This window comes from Anguilla rostrata, chromosome 5 (genome assembly GCF_018555375.3).
Source record: "Anguilla rostrata isolate EN2019 chromosome 5, ASM1855537v3, whole genome shotgun sequence".
Classification (NCBI taxonomy): Eukaryota; Metazoa; Chordata; class Actinopteri; order Anguilliformes; family Anguillidae; genus Anguilla; species Anguilla rostrata.
The window spans coordinates 35,963,520-35,991,120 of record NC_057937.1 but is presented as its reverse complement, the minus strand read 5'-3'; the positions used below and the strand labels follow the sequence as shown (position 1 = coordinate 35,991,120).

The 27,601-nt window shown below is 43.6% G+C and overlaps 1 protein-coding gene across 1 annotated transcript; it reads right to left on the bottom strand.

Annotated features, from left to right (window-relative positions):
* Positions 1-854: 854 nt before the first annotated feature.
* Positions 855-25,280, bottom strand: strc1 (stereocilin 1). The gene is made up of 28 exons (XM_064335993.1): positions 23,853-25,280; positions 22,887-23,669; positions 22,649-22,673; positions 19,981-22,168; positions 19,114-19,179; positions 18,749-18,859; positions 18,273-18,427; positions 17,241-17,427; positions 14,982-15,097; positions 14,461-14,590; positions 13,941-14,123; positions 13,333-13,371; positions 11,826-11,996; positions 10,424-10,564; positions 8,977-9,038; positions 8,428-8,560; positions 7,821-7,909; positions 7,348-7,483; positions 6,554-6,750; positions 6,077-6,167; positions 5,416-5,602; positions 4,446-4,621; positions 4,012-4,164; positions 3,617-3,759; positions 3,082-3,230; positions 2,537-2,634; positions 2,081-2,231; positions 855-1,707 (listed from the first exon to the last, which is right to left on the bottom strand). The coding sequence occupies exons 1-28, from the start codon at positions 23,899-23,901 to the stop codon at positions 1,613-1,615; spliced, it is 6,204 nt and encodes a 2,067-aa protein (XP_064192063.1). The 5' UTR covers positions 23,902-25,280; the 3' UTR covers positions 855-1,612.
* Between the last annotated feature and the right edge of the window lie 2,321 nt (positions 25,281-27,601).

Here is a 27,601-nt window from a genome sequence, read left to right as displayed (position 1 = left end):
ACAGTTCCAGATGCAGCCATACAGGCCCAAGCCGTCACACTGTCTCCACCATGCTTGACAGATGTAGCAGTATGCAGAGGGTCCAGAGCAGTCCCTCTCTTTCTCTACACGTTCACATTTCTATGGTCGACTTAGCAATTTAATTGATTTAGTTAACCCTCCTGTTCTGTTCATTTTTTAGGTACAGCAAAAATGTTCCCGGGTGATATAAACATACAGGGGGGGTTTGCAAATACATGAAATGAACCATTTTCATTTAGAATGTTGATTACACTAATTAAGGCCAGTAGAAGAAGTTTCATACTGAAAAAATAATTTTAAGTATTTTTCCTAAATTTTCAAACTTTAAAAAGGGTCAATTTGACCCGCAACATAACAGGAGGGTTAATAACGGTGGTGCAGTGGGCAGCCTAACGGCAAGGAGGTCCTTGATTCAAATTGGAGTTTGCATGCAGGTTGCCTCCAGGGACTTAAGTTTCCTCCCACCATCCAGACATGCAGGTTAGGTTAACTGGAGAGTCTAAATAGCTGGATGGTCCCTAGGTCTGAGTGTGTGAGCGAATGGTGTGTATAACCTGCAATGGACTGGCAAACTGTCTAGGGTGTATTTCGTTCAATATATGCTTGGATAGGCTCCAGCACCCCCTACAACCCTGACCAAGAATAAGTGGGTAGAGATAATGGATGGATGGATGGATATTAAATTGCTAATTGAAATGATTCAGCTTCCACGATAAGATTATTGCTGAACAGGTTTCGTTATGAAAACAAAATTAAATATAATGTTCGATGTATGCCTGCTACAGCTGTTAGTGAAGGAGACCAATCATAAAAACAAAATATTTGATATTGTTTATTAATAGTTTATCTATCACTGCACAACAATACAAAAACCACAGCAATTTTGTTTATACAAGCCTTTATCACACAATGTAAAAATAAAATAAATACAATAAATAAAGGACTATAGTTTTTCATTCCATCAAGGTAAATGTTACGGAGACACGGACCGCAATGGTTTTTAGAAAGTTTTAAATTAAGCATAGCAACAAGGACTGCAAAACATAAATCGATTTTATATATTTATTTATTTGTAGGTTCCAGAGAAACCTCAGGGCTTACCAGCACACTTCACTCTTCAATTCAAACCAATAATATTACAATCCACAAAATAGCATTGAAAAGCTCAACACACTGTGAACATTATATTATTTAAAATGATCAATTATATTTGAAAGATAATTTATCCTGTGATTGTTGAAATAAAAATCTGAGGGTTTTCTCCAAACCCAAGGGGGCACAAAATCATTTTCAGTTCAAAAATATAATATGATGTGGGTCATCCAGCACTAAAAATATATTACTATATATTGTAGTCTCCATAAGTGCCAGAATCTGTTGTATTATTCATTACACAGTGCATTGGTTAAACTCCAACACCACAATACTCTTTCTGCAAAAAGTAAGTGCCACTTAATGAATAACTGTTCTCTTCATGTCAAGTTATTCAATGAGCATGTGAAATTAGTTTAATATAGATCTATTTTTATTTCAAGGGGTAACCCAGAGTAAGGGTGTTGAGGTATGAGTTCTGGGGGGGGGGGGGGGTCACTCAAAATGAGGAGTGAAAGAATAGCAGCATCAGCATCAACAGTTCCATTAGTAGGGAAAAGGGACCAGGACGCAGAGCAAATCCCGATGACCTTCCTATGAACACACAGGCAGCAACATCAACACTCACCAATGGGGCTGCAGCATTATTAACATCATGGTACCCACAGACAGAGAGATCTACCAAAATCTGTTCCCAGAGAAGCACTATAAACACACCCGGCTGTACCCTACACTCACAAACAATTACACATCAACCAACAGAAAATGAGCATGCTCAAACATGCCAACCTTTGTATTAACAGTAACTGTGATTATTATATGATTAGAATCCAAAGACTCTGTATATCTGACTCTCAATTTGAATCAGTCAGATTTGCACAGAACAGTAAAGAAAACTATAGGAGAAGTGGCTAATATCGTACGAGGTGTCACGGGAGTGTGTTGGTGAAAGTGAGCGTGTAATTACCACGAAAGTCAACGGGTTTGTTCTCCCAAGGGGTCAGCACCATGGACAGCGCCGTCTGCTGCACGGGGGTCAGGGCGACGCGTTGGGCCTCGGTCACGGCGACCGCCTGCTCGTACGAGAACATGCGGATCTGGGCCTGGTGAAACACCACCTGAGGGGGAGGAGCAGAGGAGAGGAGAGGGAACGGGAAACAGAGAGAGGACTTACTCAGGTCAGTAAAACGCAGCCTACGCTCATGAATCTCACCGATCCGCAATGTGCATGCAAAATGCTGACAAGCACCAGTGCTGTTTGTGCTGTGCAAGTAAGGAGCAACCATGGAGTCTTTAAATATGTGCAAGCATTTCTATGAGCCAGGAGACAGGGACAGGTCAAAGAGGTGTTTTTTCTGCAGAGTCGCGTCGTACACCGTGGGTGGAAATGGACAGTGAACAGCGAGCTTAAGCTGCTACTCACAGCAAACTTGTCGGCAGGGATGAGGGAGATTGCGAGAGGGGTGATCCCCTCAATCTGGTCCTTCACCAAAGCAGACATGGCCATGTCTGGGAGACCAGCTGCAAAGAGAGAGAAATAGGGGCAAAAGAGGGAGGGAGAGACCAAGGGAATGAGAGAGAGAGAGATCAAGGGGGTGGGAGGGAAGGAGGCAGCGAGAGAGGGAGAAAGAGAATTGTAAGCAGTGAGACAGGGTTTGGTGAGAGAGACACAGGTAGAGACAGAGGGAGTGTATGAGAAAGAAACAGAGAGAGATATTGAGGGGAGGGGAAGAGCAAGAGAGAGAGAGAGAAGGGGAAGGAGTGTGATAGGGAGGGGGAAGAGAGATGGAGTTGGTTTAGGAAAAATTGAGCCTGGAAAAATGTGACTATACATGAAAATTGAGTTTTCTGAGAGAGGAACCACATAAAATAAGCACACCCCTGGTGCCACACTGAGTCTGAAACACAGAGGGCGGTTTGTGGAAGACTGACTGAGTCTTTCCTAATCGGCTGCAATGGGTCCTGTACCTGCCAGCGCTCCAATCTCTATGAAGATTTCCGTGCCCCAGGAGCTGATTGGCCCGAAGGCCAGACTGTGACTCAGCAGCTCCACCAGAACCAGAAGCTGTTCCTCCGAACATATTAGCCTCAGACGCCCAAGCCACAGCACTGCTTTACTGTAGGGCAGAGAGAGAGAGGGAGAGAGGAAGTGAACAGAAAAGAGTATGAAGAGAGGAGAAAAGAGTGAGAGGCGAGAGAAGTAGTGAGGAGAAGAGACAGAGGGTGTGGGGTGGTTAAGGGGGGATAGACAGATTAAAGTACATACAGATCATGCCAGTGGAATAAACATGAGAGAGAAGAGTACAGAACACAGGACAATGATAAAAACATTTTAACAACAGAAGCAACTTTAGTTCGTTAGTTATATCTTTGAGCTATGAGTGTCTGAAAAAGCCAAAGTACTATGAGTGACCATTCCTTTAACAAAACCAGAGGATGCCTGAGGGGGTGGTGAGGGGATGGGTGTTTGATCAACAGATGTCTGTGGACATTTCCCCCGCACCTGAACTCCACGGCGTTGAGGTTCCGCATGTCAGTGGTTTTGATCCCGCAGACAATGTAACCCAGAGCTACCATGGTGCTGGAGTCCAGCTGGCTGGGGGTCTGCCTGGTTGAGTTCAGCACAGACAGGAACAGTACTGACAGCTGGGGGAGGAGAATCAAGGCGTTACCCCAAAACCACCACAAGATCCTCTACTCTACTAAGAGTAACTACAGTGAACTACAATGCCCATGATGCTTGGTGTAACTGTATGTTTATATATGGGTTTGAATGAATAGAAAAAAGCCAAGTATGAAACTATTGAAGCCCATTTCACTCTATGTGGGAACAAAGAAATAAGATAACCATAAGTATGAAATGAAGCTTGTGTCCTAGAGTTACGTATAGAGGGACACCTGTCTGCTGTTCCAGCTACTGAAGGACCCCAGAGCAGCGATGCTCAAGTGAGACAGCCTCAGCACCGCCAGCTCCCCATCTGTCAGCTGGCTGGCCATTCGCCCCAGCTGGGCGATCACAGAGGGGGAGAAAGCAGAGGCTGGCCCGTATATCTGTGGACAACAAACACAAAGGGAAGGAAAAACATTTCCTTCAGCCTCTACAGGTATAGCCCAGTCTGTCACTCAACCAATTCAACCATTCGCAATTGAAGAGCAAATGTCTGTTCCGGTCCAGTGATCTGGGTGTACAAAGACAGGCACATCAATATAACTGATCTGTTTGAGTGCAGCATGGTAGACACCTAGGGTCACTGCAAAGTCAGATGCTAAGTTTTGAAAGTCTGATGACATTCCTTGAACATCCTATAAACCAGGAAAACATGTATCAGAACCTTCTTCACTTTGCTGAGGAGCAAGCCCAGCTCGTATGATGTCAGAAAGGGATCCTGGCCAATGAGCTCGAGGCAGCTGGAGAAGGAGTTCGACGACATGGCCATCAGGCTGTCCACACTCCAGGCTGACGGCTGCGTAGTATGCAGATTCTCACAGCTGGGGACCATCGGCTGAGCTGAAATGTAGAGGCAGAAGGCAAGAAACAGACAAATAATCAGCCAGAATCAATATAGAGTACTATACACAGCGAAAGATTCAGTGTAAATCACCTCTCAACTCATTAGAGTTGTTCAACTCTCACGGAACACATATAGTCCTTACTGGGCTCATAAAACATCTTTATCATTGAGAATTTTGCTGCGTAGGACAGTGGTTCTCAAATTGTGGGTACAGAGCTGGGACCTATTGGTGGATCATGGGAGGGGTTGATGAAGGTCACAATATAGATGTGAAAAAAATATTTTACAGTACTTAACACATGTTCCATCGATATTCACAACTATCAAATAAAACACTGTCCTTAATTAAATTAAAAATTGGAGGACTGTGAGCACAGCAGGTTTAGAAACCACAGCTGTAGGAAGTTTCCACAATCAGCTGAGAGGTCTCTATGACATAATGAAAACATTCTTTGCAACACAAATATATAATAGCTAGCTTGTCTGGATTAAACATGTATCCTGAAACTTGACACCACTACATGTAAGGTATATAATGGTATATTATTTCTCAAACATTTCTTTCTCAAAAAAAAAGATTATTTTAGACAAATAATAGTTCAGGAATCTAGAAAATACAAACTCACCAAAATGTTTTTGTGAAATAAACTTGAATTTAGTCAAAATAAGTATTGTTGTTACAATCCTGAACTTGAACGTGAGGTGCTACTATCCTATGTTAGGGTCAGAGAGTTAAGAGAAATGGATGTAGGGAAAGTAGCAATGTTTCAAAAAGTATGACAACGCTTACATGCTCGCGGAGCCGTCCCCGTCCGCAGGAACCCCAGGAAGAACTGGAGCGCAAACTGCCGTTTGGTGAAGAGCTTCAACAGCTCGGACTGTTCCGTCCTCTGCACGCAGAGGGCGCCAAACTCCCCCGCCTCCCACTGCTGCTGGCTGAGGAACAGCCTCTCGATGCGCTCCAGGGTCATCAGCCCCTGGGCGGGGGGAAGAGGAAGAGGGTCAGACACCCGATCAGCCGCGCTTGGGAGCTCGGTCATTTGACCCTGCCTGAGATCACACAATCCTCTCCTTCCTGACCTCACTGGTTAAGCTAATGGGCACCTGTTGCTCAGGTGTGAAAAAACATGAGCAGTTCAGCTCACAGTGGAAAATCTTTCATTTTCAGAGGTTATCTTTTTCATGCTTTCAGTTTTTTTTCTTGAAAAAGCAGTTGTAATTACACTGAGGAAAGTTGTAAATGTGAAGTAAATGCCTTTTAGAATGCTGCTTTATAAATAAGTACACACAAGCAGATAAGTTGATATTACCAACCCAAACTCTAAATGATGCCATATGTGTGCAGTCATTTATATATTATATAATATCACATTGGTAATGGGGATGACAGAAACATTTTATTTTCTGACAATCGAAAACTTGTTACGACAGAAGTAGTATTGAGGAGCTACCGCAGGGATCTTCTGAATGGCCTCTCTGGGTAGGAAGAAGAAGAACCTGTCCACTTGGTCCAGTGTTGCAGACGTCCAGCGCTCCACTGGGCTGGAGGGAGCAAGGAGGGACACTGTTCACCAGGCGGTGCGTTTCTACTGTACTGATACCCATGCAAAGTCACTACACACCCAGCCTATTTTCTCAAGTCCCGTAGTTTTACCCTATTTTTTCTTACCCAGCATATATGGGTATACTTTGGATTTCCTCATTCTCTCCAAAGAATGGCAGAGATTCTGGGTTTAATACAATACTTTGAAATATATTACACCTTCAGAAAGTAAAACAAATGCAGATAAAAAAGTATTTTCAAAAACTTAAAAAACGAATCTTTTTAATCTGATAGTATGTTCTGTTCAGTAGATAACTGCACGTCTATCTGTTTTCCATTTGCCTCACTGTCACCACCATGTGATAGACACCCCCCAGTAGCCTACCCAAACATGCCAGGCTCCTGAAGGATCTGAGCCACTAGGTCCCTCTTGCTGCTGCTGTAACAGAAGCCTCTGAGGAAGTCCAGGTTCTCCATGAAGAAGGTCCTGTCCACGTGGACAAACACCTCGTCCACCACAAAGGTTGCCATGACGCCCAGCGAGCGGAACTCCTCCTCAGAGTACCCGCCCATGTACATGTTCTGAAATTTCAGCAAAAAAAAGAGAGGTTGCCATTTTCAATCAAAAATCTTAAAGACCCCGTGCAATCGAAACCACTCTTTAAGTTATATTATACATAACCAAAGAAAATAAATGCTATAAAGCTTATTTTATTCAGTTGAGATTTTAAATGTTTTTTATACTGAAAACAACACAGGTGTTATACTGCCCACTGCAGGAGTATCTGAGATTATTTATTTGGAGACCATGTTTAAACCGTAAAAAATGGCATTATTTATGGCAATACTTACTATGCATTATTGTGAGATCAATTAGTATGAGCAAAAGCTTCGGAGAAAAGTTTTGTGTTCATTAAAAAGGAAGCCATTAAACGACATGAGTTATGAAGCCTTTTCTTCTAAGGGCTGAAGCAGAGAAGCAGTTCTCAAGTCACCTTTTAAGAGTTATTGTGTTGCTTTGGATAACATAGTCTGCCAAGTAAATGTAATGTAGAGAGTGAACAGCAAAATTTAAATTCCCACAAACAGACTATCTATCTAGGTTGTCACTGCAAAAAAAGAACTGAATTATTGGTTGGGTCTTTGTGATTAAATCAAGATTTTGTGGACTGAACTCACCAGCCTCTGCACAATCTTGTCCACTAGGAGAGCCTGTTTGATCTGGGGGATTCGCAGGAAGTGCAGCGGATCCCGCACAATCATCTTCCTGAAGGTGTCCATCATGTCGACTGGGAACTTTTGGATGGTGCTCACCCTGTGCACACGGACATGCACTTTCACAATCAAACACAAAAGTACACACATATGCGAGCAAGAACAATTGCATTCCCACAGATAAGCAAGTACACACACACACACACACACACACACACACACACATACAGGTGCGAATACACAAGCAAGTATATGCTCACATAACAGACACACAAGTGTGCATACAGACACATACACACACACACACACAAGCAAGCATACTGTATATGCAGAATGCTAACACAAATTAACAGGCCTCATTCAGGCCAAATTATCATATTTCAATGATTCAATAATACCGTGTTTATTACGAGACAGTACGGACGGCAGCAACTCACGAGAGCTCGAGGGCCAACTGCGAGCCCAGATACCCCAGTAACTGTGAGAAGAAGTCAAACTGGTACAGCTCCTCAATGACACACTTTTTCTGTCAGGGAAAAACAGGAGTGCACGATGAAAAACAGGAGACAAAGAACACCTGAGACAGATATCACCCACCTGGCCCACTCTTCACCCGCAACACCGGATCCATCTTACGGCTCTCTGTCAGACTCTATGACCATCCCGGCATTCAGATAGACAATCTGAGTTAGCTAATCATACGGCATTTGCATATGCATATGATAACTGTGCTATTGATCAGACAGTATGGTGAGTAAGTGGAAAATAAGAGTATCACTGATCAGACCATACCGTGAATAAGTATGTCATAACAGTGTTATTAATCAGACAATAAGGTGAATAAGTGTATAATGACAGGTCTTTTGATCAGAAAGCATGGTAAGTGTATAATAAAAGTGTTATTCATCAGACAATATTGTGAACAGGTGTATAATAACAGTATGGTGGATAAGTGCGTAATACCAATGTTATAGTACTGTTATTGGTCAGACAGTTTGGTGGATATGTGTATAATAAATTGCAATAATACAGTGTTATCTGTACCAGAGAGGTGTGGAGGAGGACAGGCTGCTTTTGTAGGAAGGCCAGGACATCTCGCAGCAACAAAGATGGCTGGGAGAGGAAGATCCATCGCAGTGTCTTACAGTTTGCTCCCTGAGCCATCGTCCCCAGAGCCCTGAACACACACACACACACACACACATAAACACATACAAACACATGCACACGCGCACATGCACACACACACACACAGAGTAGCACCCCCACATACAAACAGAAATGCACAGAACACCAGATCAGGTTCCAACACATGCACTGGAAATGGGGCAGGGGGGTTTGTCTTATAGGCCAACTAATATGCATAGACATAGACACATATGGGTAATCGAGTTAAATCCATTTACCACGTACATTTTACATTTTTGCTGGAAATACATGTAAATTTGTATTGGCTTAGTAAATTCATAAATGGGCCAGCAATAGACAGCTTTCAGAAGTCTTTACTGTAACAGTGCTATTTGGTTGATAATGTGCAAAAACATGTTATATTTTGCTGCTCATAGGACTAATAGTGTACATTAAAATCCTTACAGAAATTCTTCCATTGAAAGTTCTGGCTTGTTCTTCACTGCTTCTTTAAAAAGCGCTTTGGCCTGGGAAAGAAAATACATAGGCATCAATCTCTCTCTCTCTCTCTCTCTCTATCGCACTCTGTCTGTCTGTTTGACTTTTCCTCATTCTTTTCTTTTTCCTTTTTTTCTTCTTTCCAAGTCACTTGGAACTTTCACAACAATTGTTAAGGAGCACAGATGGAATCCATTGTAGTCAACACCTCCATGTGTTATCGTTGCCTGGACGTGTGTGCAAATTAAGCCTTCTCTGAGTTCAGAAGGTAGACAACAAAAGCCACCTCAAGTAAACTCATAAATAATTCAGCGTTTAATTTAAACCATGCCATGCACACCCCATCCAGGGAAAGAAAGCCATTCATATAAGGAAACACTAATATACAGCTTTCGGAGAAGGGGCCTTTGTGAATCCCATGAAGGGTGGGTGTATTGTATGTCATCACTTGATAGTATTAACCAATCAAAAGACTGTCCTCCACAGAAGAAAACTATGATTTGTTCATTTTCCAATAACAAATTATATTTGCATAAACACACAAATATCAATATTCAGCACACAATAGAAGTACTCTAACAGTGCATCATGAAAAGTACATCTCATCAGATTAGAAAATTTGAAAAGCTGAAAACTAAATAATAAAATATATGCTTCGGCAATTATTGTAGGAAAAAAGAGACATTAAAAAGAAATTCGTTTTGGGGACTTAAAAAAACAAATTCAATATTTTCACTCTCAGTCATATGAATGGGTTTTAATCATGTTAGACCAATTTAATGCTTTAAGAATTTCCTATTATTAACAGATAAGTAGGAAGGGGCTACTGATAATTAAAATATGACTTCTTTCATTTCCCAGTTGATCCATAATCTAATTAAGAACTGAAAAATATTCACAAAGTGAAGAAAATCTGATTTAAAGTTAGGTAGGAGTGCACTCCGACTGAAATATGCATTTACTGACAGCTCAAGCAGAAGAACACCTGAAACATTTGTTTTAGAACAAATTGAAAATACTGTGATTACCATAGACTTTGAGGTAACCAAAATACAAATTAAAGACACAGTAACAGTGGTCCTCATCCCTGGTCCTAGAGAGACACAGGGTCTGTTGGCTTTTTTCTGCCCTTACTAATTGCCTACGGCAGTTAGACAGTGAACTCAACCTATTTGGTTTTTTTTTGGGTCACAACTGGAGGATTTGAAGGTAAAACCTAAAGGAACCCGATGGCTCTTCAGGACCAGAGTAGAGGATTACTGCACTACAGCAATGATTAATGCGACAGCGCAGGAGCGGCTGCATGGGTGGGTGGGTGAGTGCGGGGTCGTGCTGGGGGTGCAGGGAAGTGGCCGGCTCGGCTGGCTGTCGTGGCGCGAGACGGGGGGATTGGCGGGGGGCAGGTGGACGGTACCTGCTGCGTGTTCCAGGCGCGCGTGCGCACTGAGGTGGTGTTGGTCAGCAGGCGGGGGGCTCGGAGCTGCACGCTCCGCAGGGGGGTGCTGGGGAGCAGCGGCTCCACCTCGTCCAGCCACTTGGTCACCTCCTCCGAGCCCTGGGCACAGACGCATTACAGACGCATTATAGACGCATTATAGACGCACAGCGCTAGTGTAAGTACTGGCCATCAGGAGCTACTAAACACACCGTCCCCTCCCAGGCAACTTACAGACAGAGAGACACATGCCTTGTAAAAATGAATAATAGAAACATCATGTAATGCAGATGAAGATTACAGACATGCCTTGCAAAATAAACAATTTACAGACATGTAGCAAGAAACAGGTGAACAGTAGATGTACAGCACAGATTAATTATTGACACACATTTCTAGATGAAATGACTATTGTGTCCAAACCCTCACCTCTAAAGTACCTTGGTCATTACAGATGACATGGAACCTTTTCTAAACAACAGGGGCATTAACTCTAGTGTCCTGGTCAAAATTTGATAAAAACAGGCTATCAACATCTGGACACCTAATCACATCCCCGGCATACTCCCCATGAGCTTTAATTCCCCAGGGCGTCTCCACAAATGGACATCACTCTGCTGAGTGAGCAGCCCAACTGAAGATAAAGCATTTCAGTTACAGAAACTAGTATGAACGCGTACGCAGAAACAGGTGCTGCGTTCACAGCACCGGCCTGCGTCCCCTGTGCCAGTGAAGTCCCTGGCACAGGCCCAGAGCCACGCAGCTCCAGCTGGCTCGGGCCCAAGCCCGCCTTTAATCCCGACGGGGTGCACGTCGAGGCCAGACGCTTCTGAGCAACGTCCACCTGAGATCACAGGCTTTAGCCTCAACACAGTATTCTTTCCCATCCATTTATCATGCACACGCACAAAGTTCATTAGTCTTAGACATCTCCCCACAGAGCAGAGAGGGGCTGCTGAGGTCAGGTTACCGTGGACATCTGCGTTTAATTTGTGCCGTTTTCTTCTGTCCCAGGTTTTCCGTTACAACGTATGTGGGGTTCCTACACTTACTGTCATTTTAACTGCGTTTAACATCAGCGCGAAACTTATTAACCCGTTTTAGCCCGCGGGCAACTAAAGTTGCCAAAGTCTCTACCACTCTTTTTCCATCTGTGAATATTTTTTGGATGACTACAGATGCTTTAAAAAGAAATCTCTGGGAAAAAAATGGGTTAATGCCCAGCACATGGTACCAATACCACACCTCCTGATGTTCAGGTCTGCTGCTGTTTACGGGTGGTGATTTTTAAGGTATGCCGCACAGTGAAGGGGGGGGGGAGGGGGGTGCAGTGGTCGCGGGGTGAGTGGGTGTAGAACGGGGCGGTTCCCCCGTGCCTTACCCATAGCTTGGTGGTGATGGCGTTGGCCTGCGGAGGGCTCAGGCCCGGGGAATGCAGGGCCATGTTGGGCAGGGCGGCGAGCAGGGCGTCGGAGGTCAGCGTCCACAGGGTCTCCACCTTCACCCCGCTCACCAGGGTCCCCAGCTGCAGCAGCTGCCCCGGCAGCGCCAACTGAGGGAGGGGACATGGGGCGGAGCCATGGGACGAACAGAGGGAGAAGCCCAAGAGAGTAAAAAGGAGTAAAAGGGAGATAAAGAGGGGAACAGGACCAGAAGGGAATTGAGAGAAAGGACAGAATGACATCTGCCACTTTCCTTTTTCATCGTTAAAAAGATTATATATCATCTACAGTAAGTGATGATATACAATATATACTGTGTAACACCAATACTCTTTCAAACACTAATGAATGTTTAGCTGCTGAAACATTAGCACCTTCATTAAGCATAATGCTAATCCTCCATTGTGTTTTGGCATTCTGCTCCGTCGTACAGCGGAAGGTGAGAACATTAATCTTCATACAGTAGAGAGCAGTGAAGGCCTTTGTCCCTGAATTACCCTGCTGCTGGCTGCCGGCTGCTGTACGCTCTGAGCCAGTTGGCTTGGTTTGATACATCACTGTTCATTACCATGCACTGAGATAAATGAGTACCATCCATCAACTCACCACCAAGACACTCTCCATTCAACCCCTAGCCACTACGACACACATCAATTTTCACCGCTTCGGAGAGAAGACATGCAGCAGAACCTCAAAAGATGTGAACCGCAGAATTATGGACTGACCGGTCAACCAAACAGCGTATGAACCAGGCATAATAAAATATTTCATTATTCCTGGTATGACCCTGGAAGTAGCATATGCAATTACAGCTTTGCAAGATCCATAATATGTGATACATAAATCGCCTTTGTTATCACCCCCGCTTGAAAAATGTGCACATTAAATGGAAATGAGTCACATTCACCACTGATACTGAACTACACTACTACCCCTCTGTCTATAACCGTGTGTTGGATCATCGTGAAATAAGCCATGTTTGAAACAAGTTTCCAAGGGACACCTTTCACTTGAAATTTTGCAGCCAGCTGAATGTGAATTAATTTTTCTAAAAAACAACCCCTGTATCCAGCAAAAAGTCAAACCGGGAGCCAGCTATCCCACAGTGCATTGCATCATTGTGTTTGCAGACAAAGGTTTCTGCTTTCTAAATGCAAATTTTAAAAAAAGCAAGTATTTTTTTGAGTCAGGAACCAGATCAGATATATTATTCATTTGCCACTCAGAATTTTGTGTACTGAGAGCAATTGAAACTTACTACATTTTCACCACTGATACACTTATACATTCATCATCTCACCACGAAAACAAGTTTCAACATTCACCCTTTCACCACTGAGACACCCTTAACATCCAACACCTCAATACTAAGACACACACACACATCTCACAATCCCAGAGACATGACAAGAGCAGAGCATCGTCCAGGATCTTGCAAACACTCACATTGCTGTTTGGCAACACCTTTTCTACGATTGCCTGGGCCTGTGAATAAACAGAAAGTTAATTTTGCACAATCATTCAGCCATATATTCATCAATAGTCATAAGAGTCTTAATATGACTCTTTCAGGAAGATGTTGTTTCACATGTCTAAAGTAGGCATGCATATGGTAGATGGATGCCATGTATCGTAATAATGAATAGACTGAATTCAGAAATGAAGGTGGCCTAAAAAGCATTTCCTTTCATTTAATTACATGCCAGTTTCCCCACAGAAAAGTAATAATCTTCCATGGCAGGTGTGCGTGCATAGTTTAATCCCCAGGCCTAAGCTCAGGTTCAGTCATGCTTCTGTAATCAAAGGGTATCCTGCAGCCGTCGGCTTCTCTCTTCCTGCTGCCTGTCTGGAGTATCAAGTATCCCAGCATCCCCTGAGACCTGCCTCCCACATGTCACCCCAACCAATCACCTCCTACAGAGCAACCCAGCCCCATATGACCCCCCCCCCATAGAACAAAACAAAACAGAAATATATAGACACACAATCACGCAGATGCACACACGCATACACATTCACTGTGTTTCACCGATTTGTTGATGAGTGTTCGGTACCTGGTTCGGGGTGAAGGGCACTGTCGCCAGGGCGGGCAGTGCGGGGCGGAGCTGTGCGGGGGAGAGCCGCCCCAGGAAGTCCACTCCCAAAAAGGGCAAGAAGTCACCCAGCTGGGAAATGCGTTCAGAGGAGAGGGAGGAGGGGCTCAGCAGCTCTGTCACATTAAGGAATAAGCCGGAGATCTGGGGAGGGATGAACACACACATAACAGGAGCCTTCTTACCCTACCTTCTGCTTGGATGGTTGCGCTCACCGGCATGTGATCAAATGTTCAGAGAAAATAAAAACGACTCAAGACAAAAAAGGCAGATCTCATCAACAACATTAGATTTATCATCCACCACCATCTTTCATCAACAATATTACTGCATGAGACAAAGGGATAGAGAGGATCTTCAGACAGACTTAAAATGACTGCAAAGGCAAAACCATGAGCATTTCCCAGGCCTTGTCTGAGGACCATGGCACCCATCATGACGAGTGACTTTAGGAATGCCCATCCCAGTGCACAGGCCTCACCATTTCACTGGGGACTTTCATCCCCTGATGGACACACTTCTGAACATTTGCCTGGATGGCTGCCAATGTATTCGTGTCTACGTGGGCCAGCAGGTCCTTGGGCTTAGCCAGACACGTCAAGTTTCCCAAACTACGGAGATGGAGGAGAACAATGTATTTATTATTATTATTATTATTATTATTATTATTATTATTATTATTATCATCATCAAAGAAGAAGAATAACACTTTATTAATAAGTACTTAGTAAGAGGCCAAGCAGACATTATTACATTCCATTCCATTGCAGGCATTCAGCAGACGATCTTGCCCACAGCAACTTACACAATTTTCTCATTTTTTACATAGTAAACCCATTTAAACAGCTGGATATTTTACTAAAGCAATTCAGGTTAAGTACCTTGCTCAAGGATACAACAGCAGTGCCCTACCTAGGAAGCAAACCTGTCCTTTAGGTTACAAGACAAGCTTCCTGACCATTACATTGCCACCTATTTAACATTTAGTACATGGATACTAACCGCGTAAAGAAGTCTGCTGTTAGATTCCTGTAAGTCCCCACTAAGGTCTGGGCCACAAACTGCCCCTGAGTAGGGCTCAGCTTGTTTCTCAGCAGGACATCCAGTCCATCCAGCAACTGTGAGCAAGGACACAGCAACACATGCGTGCACGCACACACACACATACACAGCAACACACACACAGACACACACACACACATGTGCAGACATTTCACATTGGTCACTGTCCATTTCTCACTTATTTACACTGTGCAAACTATTCAACAACATATACATACAGTTCTGTGATTCTTAAAGGTTGGTAGTGAGATCTCTGTGTCTTGCAAAAATGATGTGTCTTTTTGTACACATTTTAGTTTTGAGCTTCACTTAGATTTTTAAGGCATCAAGCCAACTAAAATTCATTAGTTTTTTTGTTCAGAAAACTTAAATTTAATTGTTATAAAAACGTTAAATTGAGTTTTAAGTTTTTTTTTAACAATGAAATGTGAGTTTTCTGAACTAATAAATGCTAGATGGCATAATCTGAACTCAAAATTAAAAAATCGAAGTAAAAGTCTAATAATTATACATGATTTTTTTTCTTGTATTACAAGACTGTGGGGGATAATTCACTTTGTTCTGACAAAAATATCTATTTTGCCATAATATGCCGACTCAATAACAAAATAATAGCAAAATAAACGTATGTCTGTCATATTTAGTTATGACACCTGTAACAAAAGCAGGATGAAAAAGCAGGATTAGCGGGGAAAAATAAGATACAAATAATATTTTGCCATTCTGATCAAATTAAATTTTTGTTAATCACACAGGCTAATAATATAAAAAAACCCAAGGAGAAATTTCTCTTTTAATTTACTCATGGGTGAGCAAGCTAACATCTTGTTTTCGACTTTCACATTCAAATGAACCACTTTCTCTTTGAATGCAACGGCTATGTAAATATTATGATCAATAAACAACAAAAATGTCAGACAATGAAATGTGGTTGGCTGAAAGAAACAGAAGTAATTATTCTTTGTGGTTCAACTCTGGGTCATCACCCAATGTCATCATAAAACAGGCCTCACAACATCTGTGTTTACAGAACGCAGCAAAGAACGTGACCACTGAAGTCTCAACCAGGCCGTTCACAGTGTTTAGAGGTGTCCCAAACAGTTACTGACGATTTGAAATCAGGGAATTCCGTTGATTGGTGGCTGCAAAATTCTGTTGTCATCCAAGACACATGTATGTTAAGTAAAAAAATTTTAAATCGTTTAAAAAAATTTCTGCTCTGGAGGTTAATGCAGTTCAACAACAATAAAAACCACACCCCTGGATAAGAACAGTCCACACTCTTTACAAAGAGAGACTTCAGAGCCAATAATGCATTTCTCTGTTTACGAACACAGACTAGAATTTAAAAAATGTGAGTAACAAAAATGTACTTCAAAAGCAAATTTGAGACCAAATAACAGATTTGTCATTTCCAATTCTGAATTTTGAGTTAATGTTTTTTCTCAGTAAAGTTTTCAGAGATGGTGGTGGGAGACTCCCAAATTCCTTGAGAAACAGAGCAGAGCCTGTAATTTTAAACATGTGCTCCACGTGCCCATATTTGCAAATATTTTTGAGCAATAGAAATGTGATTCAAAATTGGAGTTCACACTGCAATCTATTAACCACACTTTAACCAGACCTAGTTATACCCATGAATGTTCTCACTGATGCATAAAATTTCTCCAGTATCCATCCAGCTTTTACTTACAGCAGGTGGGATTATTACCATCATTACATTTTATGAATTACCCATAAAAGGGAAAGCAAAATGTGCAAGTGCATTTTGCTCAAGTAAAGCTAATAAAGTCCTGCCAACCAATGCGTAGGAAAAAAAAAACACAAACAGGCATCGATCTCAACGGAAACTACGATGATGCCTTTTAGAGTAGTCACGGTAACTGCATGCTTATAATAGAATAGTCACAGACGGATCTCTTCCCTTCAGTGTACACACTCCATCGTAACAGAAGGCTATCATGTTCCCATTTTAACTCTGCATACAATGAATGCCAGATTCCTCACAACTCTCGACAGATAATAGATGACAGATGAGAGCGGTGCCTCCCTTCACACATCCTTTCTTAATTCATGCGTCTGCCTGTTTACTTATTGAGCGCGAGTAAAGGGCACGGCTATCACAACAGAGGCATTCTGACTGCGGACAAGTCCAGCCTTTTCTCCGCGGCCAGTCAAAGGGTGTCTGGTTTCTGATACCTGAGCAGGTGAGAGGTGCTGGAAGCTGCGAAACGGCAGGTAGGCTATCAGGTTCCCAGTGTCCCTGATGAAGGAAGGGCCCGCTGCAGTCACGTTCTGGGCACCGATGGATCTGCCGAACCACTTCCCAAAGGCTTGCCGCTGCTCGGGGGAGAGCTGGACGATGCTGGAGTCAATGGTGCTTAATCTGTCGCCGAAAGAAGGAAGGGGAGGGAACAGTGAAAATCACAAACATCCCTCTTGTTCTCAACCCTTTTATTACACCTCTCAGCTGGCCTATAATATTATTTCAACTATATAAAATATATTATGTTTCACTAAAATGCTATAGCAAACTTTTTGGGACTTGACAAATTCACTAGAATGAAATGCTCTATGCATAGCAACCGCACTACAATGTTAAAAAAAGTTTCCATAACATTGCATGCTAGATTGGTTGCTATCCAAGACCTCTTGAATTGAGTGGTACACCTTAACCAACGTGAACCTGAGAGAACTAAACCTGTAACTTGAGAGCGGGGGAAAGCATTGATATCCAGGCAATCAATTCTGCACAGTGTCCATGCAGATTTGTTTAATTTCATGCAACCTAGAGAGCTCATCTTACTTTAAAGCCCTGATATATACTAATCCAGACAAAACTAATCTGCGAATTTGAACATCTGCTCATTCCATAGATTACAATAGATAAGAAAATACGATCTGTTTTACAGAAAGTTGCTTGGTGTCTCAGAACACTATTACACTCGACAGAATATCAATAGTTGTGTTCAAATACGTCAAAATGTGTCAACGCGTATATCACAACATTTGAAATTTGAATTAAAGTCTAGGAAAAGCTGGAGCTGGTCCAGGGCACTGTGTTAGGGACTTCAAGCGTGCTTAACACAATCTCCCAAGGCATACCAGCACAGAACAGCTAGTGACCAATTTATGGCTTCTTTACAGTGAAGTCTGCGGCACATGGATGCTGTAATCCAATCATGATGACCGTATGCAAGCCAGACCCCTATTGGAGGTTACATTTCTTACGCAATAGCAGAGCTCTGCAGGTTGGGCAGGGACAGGATGTCGTTAGGTGGGAGCAGGGCCAACAGAGGGGCCAGGAGAGGGAAAAGGGTCCCATCCCTGGACAGATGGGTCCCAAAGAGCACAGACACCATGGTGCGCCGGTATTCTTCCGTAAGCTGCAGACAAATTGATGAAGAGTTCCAATAATTATTTAAAAGCAGGCAACATTCGTCATCGGCATGCTCACTTCTTATGTTGTGAATCTGTTGCAGGGGAGCCTAGCCCACCTCTTAGGAACCACAGTGTCAACTGATTTTAGCTTTCATATTTAGAACTAGGGAACCAGGTGAGGCAAGGTAACAATAAACTGCTTTACTTGATCATTTAAGTGCTAAGTGATGTCAAACCAACAGACCCGGTGGGCCTCCAAGACCAGGGTTGTCCACCCCTGATCCAGAGACACGTGAGATGGTTCTGAGATGAGGCAATCAGCTCACCTGTAGAGTCTCCAGATTCCTGCTGTAGTACTGCATGATCTGTCTGATGGTGGTGATGTCCACTGCACTCAGGACTGCCCTCAGATTGGCAAGGGGGATCCGGAAGTACTCCTGCACATCAATAATACCACAGACGTCAGCCAGGTAGATGCTGGATCTCATTTCTTTCCATTTTTTAGATCATTTTATCATCAAGAGAGGCCAGAAAGTAAAAAGAACGTAAGTAGGATTGTACAAGATAGGAGCTAGCCTGCTAACCAAAAAACAAAACATACGATAAGGAAGAGAAACATTTCAACCATCACACATACACCCAAAGGCAGTGGCTCTGTAAGGTCTAAGATGCTCAGTCTTGACCCTCTGACCTTGATAAGGAAGAAGCTGTCACTGGTCACATCTCTCCCCGTCTGCGTCAGGCTGGTCAGCACTTTCTGCACACACACACACACACACACACACACACACACACACATTTACAAATAGACAAAAACGCATATATAGGCACACAAAAACAGACTGCATACGTTAATACACATAAAAAAGCAGCATTAATGAGTATCAAAGACATCATCAAAGCAAAAGATTCTCCATTAAAATTACCAGAGGAAGGGTTCTGAAATGTCCAGTATCAATGATAAATTTATTAATGGCAAATCATTCCTAAAAGCAAATATTAGCCGTTCTCTATCTGCGGACCATGAGTAATGTATGCTATTAATTATGTATGTGGCAAACTGACATTCTTAGTTGATTATGGCACAATTATGGCCCATAAACCTAAAAACAGAGATTCCAAAAGGTAAACAAACAAAAAAACTGGTTAATATTGCTGGGCTTCTCTAAAATATTTATGTCTGTGTCTATTAATTCATACCCAGAGGTGTGTAGTAAAAAAGTCACTGCAAGTAAGTGCATATATCCTATATCCCACAATCCCATAGTACAGTCTGAACCCTCTTAATATTCAGTCCTTAAATTAATGAATTATACATTTTTACTGTTCCAGTTAAATTTATGTATTTATCCAGCTAGCTAGTCAGACAGAAACAGAAGCCCTAATAAAAGAGGTACACAAGGAGGCATCAATCGCCTCATTCAGACCACCCTTGCCTGAGTTCTTAAGTGCATGAGAAATTGCTGTTTTCAGCCTAATTAAGTTTTCTATTTTATTCCATTCTATTCTTGGGTGTCAATAAAAAATAGCCCAGAGGCACACCCCTGGGATGTGTTACCCCAAAGCACTGCAGCAGCACCCTCTTGTTGGCGAAGTTGGCCTCCTGCTCCAGGTACAGCATGACGGAGTCCAGGATGCTCAGGCGGATGTTCTCGGTGATGCGCAGCGAGGTCATGCGGCTCTCTTCCAGGGCCACGAGCAGCACCACCGCCACGTTGGCCGCCTGGTCCACGACGGAGGCCATCTGGTCGGACAGCAGGCCGCCCACCCGGGGCCTCAGCGCCTCCGCGCCACAGCGCATCAGCAGCTGCAGGCCAACCAGACGGCTGGCCCCCGGGCGGCAGGCCGCGCTCAGGTCCGTGCTGCACGTCCAGTTCAGCCGCTGGACAAGGTCCCGGGCCGGGCAGGGGAGAGGGTCTGTGCTGTTATTGTGGGTGTCGCCATTCCCGCCGTCGCCGCCAGCGCTGTTCCCGCCGTTGCCGCTACCACTGGTGCCGTTACCTGTCGTGTTCACTTTGGGGGTGGTGATGTTGGTATACATGTTGCAAAGCGTGCCCACCCATGTGCTGGAGGGCTCCCGAGTTAGCAGGGCCAGGAGGGTGGAGTCAGAGCAGATTCTGGACACAAAGTTGGCCTGGTCATAGTCCCAGCAGAGCGCCAGGAGGGAGGCACCCGGGAGCGCCACCGCCCAGCTACTGTACTGGCACTGATCTGCTGGCTTAAACCCAATCAGACCCCCGCCTCCATCACCGCCACCTCCAGCTCCATTGCCCCCGCCTCCGCCCCCACTACCCCCTGGGACAGAGTGATTGGAGCAGTACTGCAGCAGCCAGGTGTTGTCCAGGTTTGCCAGAAGGTTCTGGAGCACTGTCTCATTGGCGCACACCAGAAGAGTGAAATTCTTGGGGTCCAGCTCAGCGCAGAATGCCAGGTCGGTCATGTCCACGATGGTGGGGCGGCTCCAGTCGCCGTAGCGACACACCTCGGGCAGCCTGTCCAGCGTCTCCCTGTCGCCACACACCACCATCAGCCACTCGTTCTGCGAGTCCAGGGTGAGCTTCTCGAACAGCGGCATGTTGCAGCACACGTTCCTGTGGAAGGCAACTTGATCATACTGCCAGCAGAACCCAACCACGGAAGGGTCCACTACCTGCCCTGGCCACTGGTGATAGTTACACCAATTGGGTATGCTAAAGGAAGAGGGTGGGTCAGTGGGTGGGCTGCTCAGGGAGAGGGTGCAGTAGTCGCCCACCCAATCGTTCATCTGGTTCAGCAGCAAGGCGTTAAGGAATGTCGAATTTGCACAAACTTGCCGCAAGAATCCATGCTCGTCGTACTGGACGCACACCGTCAGCACTTCTGAAGCGATGAACGCGGGGTTGTGCCACTCTGAGTAGACGCAGAGGTCGCCGATGTGGGCGTTCATGTTCACCTCTGTGGGAGGTTCAAGGCCGGTGCAGTTTGGCAAGAGCCAAGAGTTCTGCGGGTCATTCAGCACGAGCATGAAGAAATTAAGGTCGTTACAGAGAAGGTACTCCATCCTCTCCCTGTCCTGCTCCCAGCAGAGTGACAGGACAGAGGCATCCACCATCTGTACCCACCAGGTCTCATAGGAGCACTGCTGTGTCGCCATGTGGTCCCCTGAGAAGTTGGCGCAGAACCCCCACAACCAGCTGTTTGCAGGGTCGATGACCAGCAGGCGAATCAGCTCGAAGTTGCCACACACTGCCAGGAGGAAACTGTCCCGGTCGTTGTCGGCACAGAAGGCCACCGAAGTTGGGTCAGGCTGGACCACCCCGGTCCAGTTGGAGTAGATGCACATGAGATCCCTGAGGCTGAGGGTGGACCTGGAGACCCGTGATGCCGGGTGGGGGCTCCCATCGCAGCTGGAACTGTCTAGGAGGGGCGCCAAGATGGAGCCGACGGTTCCACACCCGTTTGTCCACGCCAGTTGCAGCTGAGAGGGGGTGAGAGAGCTCAGGGCCTGGCAGAGGGAGTAGAGCATGGGCGAGTCCCCAGGGCCAGAGCGGAGCACGTTAGCGCAGAGTGTGTTGTTGAGGCTAGCGAGGGGGCGGTGCTCACAGCTCAGCAGGGGTGGGGACCCATCGTCGGCTTGTACCAGGGAGCGGGCATACTGGATAGTCTGGCAGTCTGGGTTCGAATAGCTACATGGTGGGGGCTCAGGGGCCAGGAAAACGTCCAGCATTGCACTCCCAAATGACCAACTCACATTGTGGGTCATGCCCCTGAACAAAACAAAAGATTCTATTTAGTCATGAAATGACTGGAAAAAGACCACAATCTATGTGCTTTCTGTCATATGTCGTTCCTACCAGTCAATATTTCAAAATGCATTTTCAAAAAAATGTTTTCCCATTTCATAACAGAATTCAAATAGACATAATGCCCATTCCATTAAAAAAAAAAAAAAGTTTTGTGTTTATCTTTTATCATTTATATGTAAATATAAAATCAAGTAGTATAGCTCACAGTCTCTTATTAATTACCTTTCAGAACATAAATTATATGCACACTACTGTTATAGAATCCCATGTCAAACGGTTGTGTGCATCCGGAATATGTTTCATGCACCTCTAATGAATCAAATTAAACATTTAACAGAGACATTATATTACTATATTGCTTTCAGGGTGTCACAATTTGTAACCGTATCACATGTGCATGCGTCACTCAGTAAATGTTTCACACGGTTTCACAAAGCTTACCACATAATCAGCTGCTTTAGACCACCTGCGTATGAAAAAAGTAGGAAACAAAATAGCCTAATAAGTCGCTTTTCGTCATACAGATGTAACGCTTGATTCATTTTGTTTATATGAATCAGGCAGTAGCCTATATTGAAGAAAACATAATGCCAGTAAAATACAGTTAACCGGTGTGATTTGGAAATTAGAACTAGGCTGTGGCCATTTATGTGCGTGGAGGGCTGGCGTCAGTACAAACCTTGTTGACATTGCTCACTTTGATTTAAAACAGGGATTTCGATACCGAATTGTAATCCAATTCTCAAGTAATCAATAGGTGTTTTCAAAATTGTCACCACGAAATCAGAAATGTATTTCACCACAGGCGGTAAAGTTGCATCGCTGAAGACACGCCAAGCAGTCACAAGATATTCGGAGTAGGACTGAGGCAGGTGGACCAGAGTGGACAGCAACAAGTCCTGAATGGCTGCTATTTGCGCCAGCGTGGATTCATCCAGCCAGAAATTTAAAAAGTTTGTAGCCTGAGAACTCCTGCTGTTGGGTGCCAGATTCTGGCATGTCATTGATTTCATAGACGTGATGAGAGACCGCAAAGGCTTGTCTATTTGAGTGGATATGCTCTTTGTAATCTCCGCTTCCAGCCCACAGTCGACTTTTCCAGACAGAATACAAACAACTGCCTTAGGAAGTTCATCCATAAATCTACTTGTCAGAAGTGGTCGGTAAACGGCATATAGTGTGTTCAAGACATTGTAGTAAACGGACATCCCACTGCCTTCCGTTAGTTGACCCGCTCTGGCCGTTGCCTGTTCTTGGTGGTCGGGATCCAGCACAGTCCTACTTCTTGCACGGGAATTTGTCTCCCTGTCTTCAGCAGGGAGTGACTGATTTTCCTCCGTCATGTCCCCGGTGCTTTTTTCAACCTCACTCTCCTCCACGGCGCCCGCGTTTGTCCTCTTGATGGAAACAGCTCTGGAGCTTCTGGAAAGTACGGAGTCCTTGGATTGACTGAAAGCAAGTCCTGACAGAAGGCAGTGAATTAGTTGGGATCGCATCTAAAAACATTGCAATAACGCATAAAGTCCGACTACGTGTAAAATAATAATAATAATAATAATAATCTGTCAGCAACATAAAATAATCTACTAGCCGACACAAAACTGTGACTCAATTATGCGAAATGCACTTCCACAAATATACTTACCAAAAAGCGTGCCTAGCACAAAAATAATTAAATGTATATTTTTTTGCATTCTTCAACGAGAACTTCAGATTCTTCCTTAAACTTAATGTTTTATTCGTAGGCTACCTGTCCATGGATGTTTTCCACACAAGCTTCATCGAAATAGTAGGCTAATGTCCGGTGTTGGTTAGTATTAGACAAAAGGGCTAGTTCCTTATTTAGATTGTCTGACCAGTAGGCTAACATTTAATAATTTCCACGAAATTTTCAACTGAAAAATAAAAGACCAAAGTTTTCCATGACTGTTTACCATCCCTGAGCAATTTGGCCACGCTATGTTGGCCAGCGACTGTCCCACTCTCAAAAGCCCGAAAGACTGACTCCTCTGAAATAGGGCTTTTCCACTGCTACTGGCTCAAACAATGAGCGCATTTCAACCTGTATGGCCGCATACAGGCTTTGGTATCCACCTGCAACTCTATCGCACAGCAGTACTAACCTAATTAAAACGCAAGAAGAAAAGAGGTGCGAATGGTCGAAGCTGTGAAAAACACAGAACGGATTTCACCCGACAAACAGCCGACTCCCATGAAAAATTAATACGTCGTGTTGAATCCCCGGTCTCAGTGCATTGTCAGTAATATACACCCCTTAGCTCGTGAAAGAGGACGCGTTAGAAACATTCCAAGGGTGGAAGGTTGTGCCGAAACGCTGACTTGAGCCAGGTGGAGCTGGCGTTCGACTGTTAAGCATAGAAAACAGCCTAAACAGCTAAACTGCAGTATATAGGCCTACTCGTTCAAAGTACATTGTTCCCTAATTAATTGGCCCTAAATTGACAAATGATTTTCAGTAGGCCATTACATTGTTCCACAACTGGTCACTGAAAATTTTTTAGTTCAATCAATTGCAGATAGCCTAACCTGCATAATTAAAGGTTTCCTAAACAATTTTTAGATACGTAGATACTTTTTAACGGCCCTACTTCTCGATTGCCAGAGAATTGTTCTAGACCACGACGAATTCTCACCTCGGCACCTCTTTGAAGGCTTCGTAGGTTATTGGGTCGTTATAGATTTATTTGCAGTCATGTAAAAGTTACAGTAGATATTACGTGATAAATATTAAATCGGTTACCATATCTACACCGTCAAAACTGGGACAATGCAATGCTCTACAAAACAGGTCTGTTTGCTCAGACAATGCTCCATGCATTTGTTTAAAAAATAAGTAGGCCTAACTATGCATATACAAATTGGCCGGCGACTTAAAAGCACCACAATCAATAGTTTCCCCCAATTATTTAGTTGCACAGCTCAGATGAAGGACCTGACACGGTCAATTTAAATAATAAAGTTTGTCCATTGAACAATAAAGTTACCCTTCACCACAACCCCTACCTTCTTTAAAAGGGACATTTCACGATTGTTGTAAGCTACTGCATGTTTTTGAATGATTTTTTTGTTTGCATCTTTTTTAGTTACTTGAAGTGTATTTTCTTATAATGTAATAATAATAATAATAATAATAAATCCCCAAATTTGCCCCTATATGCCTACCAACCACTGTAAAGCTGGCAGGTCGTCAAGAGCTTCTCTCTCAAATACCTTTCACTGCATATAAAACTGGACCAACCCAGAGAAAAAAACAAAAACACACTTATCCAAAAATAATGGTGCATGCGAAGAACGTGTGTGGGAACGTTGGCTGTCCCACTGTCCTCACTTAATTAAATGCAAGAACGAAACCTGCCCCCAAAATACTGTAAATGGCTTGCACATTGAGAGCCACCCGAGGAAAGGCGATGAAGAAACGTTAGCCTTTAGCATCAACGTGAAACCAAGAGCTCTCAAAACTGCACTCGATCATGTCACGAGGAAGCAAGGTGCGTGCGATTACCTCAGTGCGACCCTTCTCCAGTGCCTACCCTCTGTCTCCTTCATCCCATTTGATCCTCGAGAGCATTACAAAAGAACGCTAAATCTTACAATAAATATACCAAAACAACTAAGAAATGGCTGAAGGCCCATTGGACTGTTGAAGTTGAGAGGTGTGAATGTCAATGCACTCCAAGCTACCTTTCACTTGTGTCACGATCCACCATAACCCCATCCTAGACTCAGAAGGTCCAAACAAAGTTTGGGGAACTACTGCACTCCAGCAAACCATTCTTTCCCATCTACTCATTGAAAATATCCAACTGTACAAAATATGCACAATTAAAGGAACTGTTCAAGTATACCTATGCAATGACACCAAGCATCAAGTGCCATGGGGAAGGGAGGGGGAAGTTTTCAAATATCATGATTTACATTTTAAAATGACAGCATTCACATCAAAGATGGTTAAAACAAGTGAGTTCATGTTTCATTAACTGAAGTTTGAGGATCCTAAAAATGCCTCTTACAATTTTATGCAGAAAACTGCCATGGTCAAATTATTTTTCAATACAAAACAGGCTTATTGTCTACAATGCTAATAAAAAGCAGTAACACTGTATACTAAATCAGAGCTACATACACAGGCAATGTAGTAAGAAAAACAACCTGGTGTAACCTTAAATTCTTCATTAATACACAAAATAGACACAACATGCTTGAAACCAAAAAATGCAAAACTTTACATTTCTCTGAAAAAGATTTTCTTTGAAAGAATTTTTTTTCTGATGAAGCTTCATTTAGTTTATGTACAAAAACACTGTACAATAAAACTGGTACAGCACGTTAAAATGAACAGTCTACTGCAATACCCCGTACACCTTTTCCCATAAAATCACTGCACTGCTGTTTAACAATCATAATTATGAGCCAACTCAATTTCTATCAAAGTGCCAAGAACCACATAAGGCGTGTCCTTCTGTTCGTCTGTCCAGAGGGGGTCTATGCCATGGGGGGTCATTTAAACATATGGAGTTGTGAGTTAATTTAAAACACACTTTAAATGCATTATTACCACTGACCCTCCCCTCCCCAAATAACGGTGTGATGAATGTCTGCTCATACTGTGTGAATGCACTCCGCCCAGCCTCTTAAAGATGTGAGTAGTTCTCACAAAGTATTCACCAATGAGTATCCTTTGTTTATGTTCCTCGATCACCATGGGTCCATTTCCATTATCAACTGAACCTGGAGCTATTCCAAAATGGCAGTACATCTTCTTACAAAGTACATAACACCTTCATAAGCAATAATCAATAACCACAAATTGACAGTTATATCACCACTAATGCAGTGATATCAATGATATTACCATGACATAGCAAGAGACACACACCATATTCCCATTTGCATTTACTGATATAAGCATTTCGAAATATTCTATGCAGGGCTGAAAAAAAGGTGATGAAGGGACTACATATTTTGTATAAAGAACAATTCAAAGAAAGTGTTATGGATTGCTTTTGAAAAACAAATGAACACGAGAGCACAAATGGGCGTGTACAACTCAAGGGTAAAAGGAGAGTTCGCGCACTTAGTGCAGATTTTGTGAAACTGGAAAAGAATGGTTATTGCTCTTCTCTGCCGATGGCACTGCTCACAGCAGAAGTTTACTCCCCACTCCACGCCCCTCAGATGTCAAGGATGGGCCTGGAGAGGATTCAGCCCAAACCACTCGGGCTTTTGATTGTCATTTCAACCCAACAGAGGTGACACAAGGAACTACGTAGGGAGTGGTGCAGCTGAAGGTTCACAGAGGGAGAGAGGAACAGCATGCATGCACATGTAAGCACAGAGCATGCGCGCACACGCACGCACGCAGGCAGGCAGGCA

What these genes read in the sequence shown, in the direction of transcription:
- strc1 (XM_064335993.1), bottom strand. Translation starts at nt 23,901, where the DNA reads ATGCAAAAAAATATACATTTAATTATTTTTGTGCTAGGCACGCTTTTT. An exon ending in CAGTTGGCCCTCGAGCTCTC is followed by an intron (nt 7,484 to 7,820) that starts GTGAGTTGCTGC and finishes CCGTGTGCACAG; the next exon opens with GGTGAGCACCATCCAAAAGT. An exon ending in CTCAACGCCGTGGAGTTCAG is followed by an intron (nt 3,231 to 3,616) that starts GTGCGGGGGAAA and finishes TCTGCCCTACAG; the next exon opens with TAAAGCAGTGCTGTGGCTTG.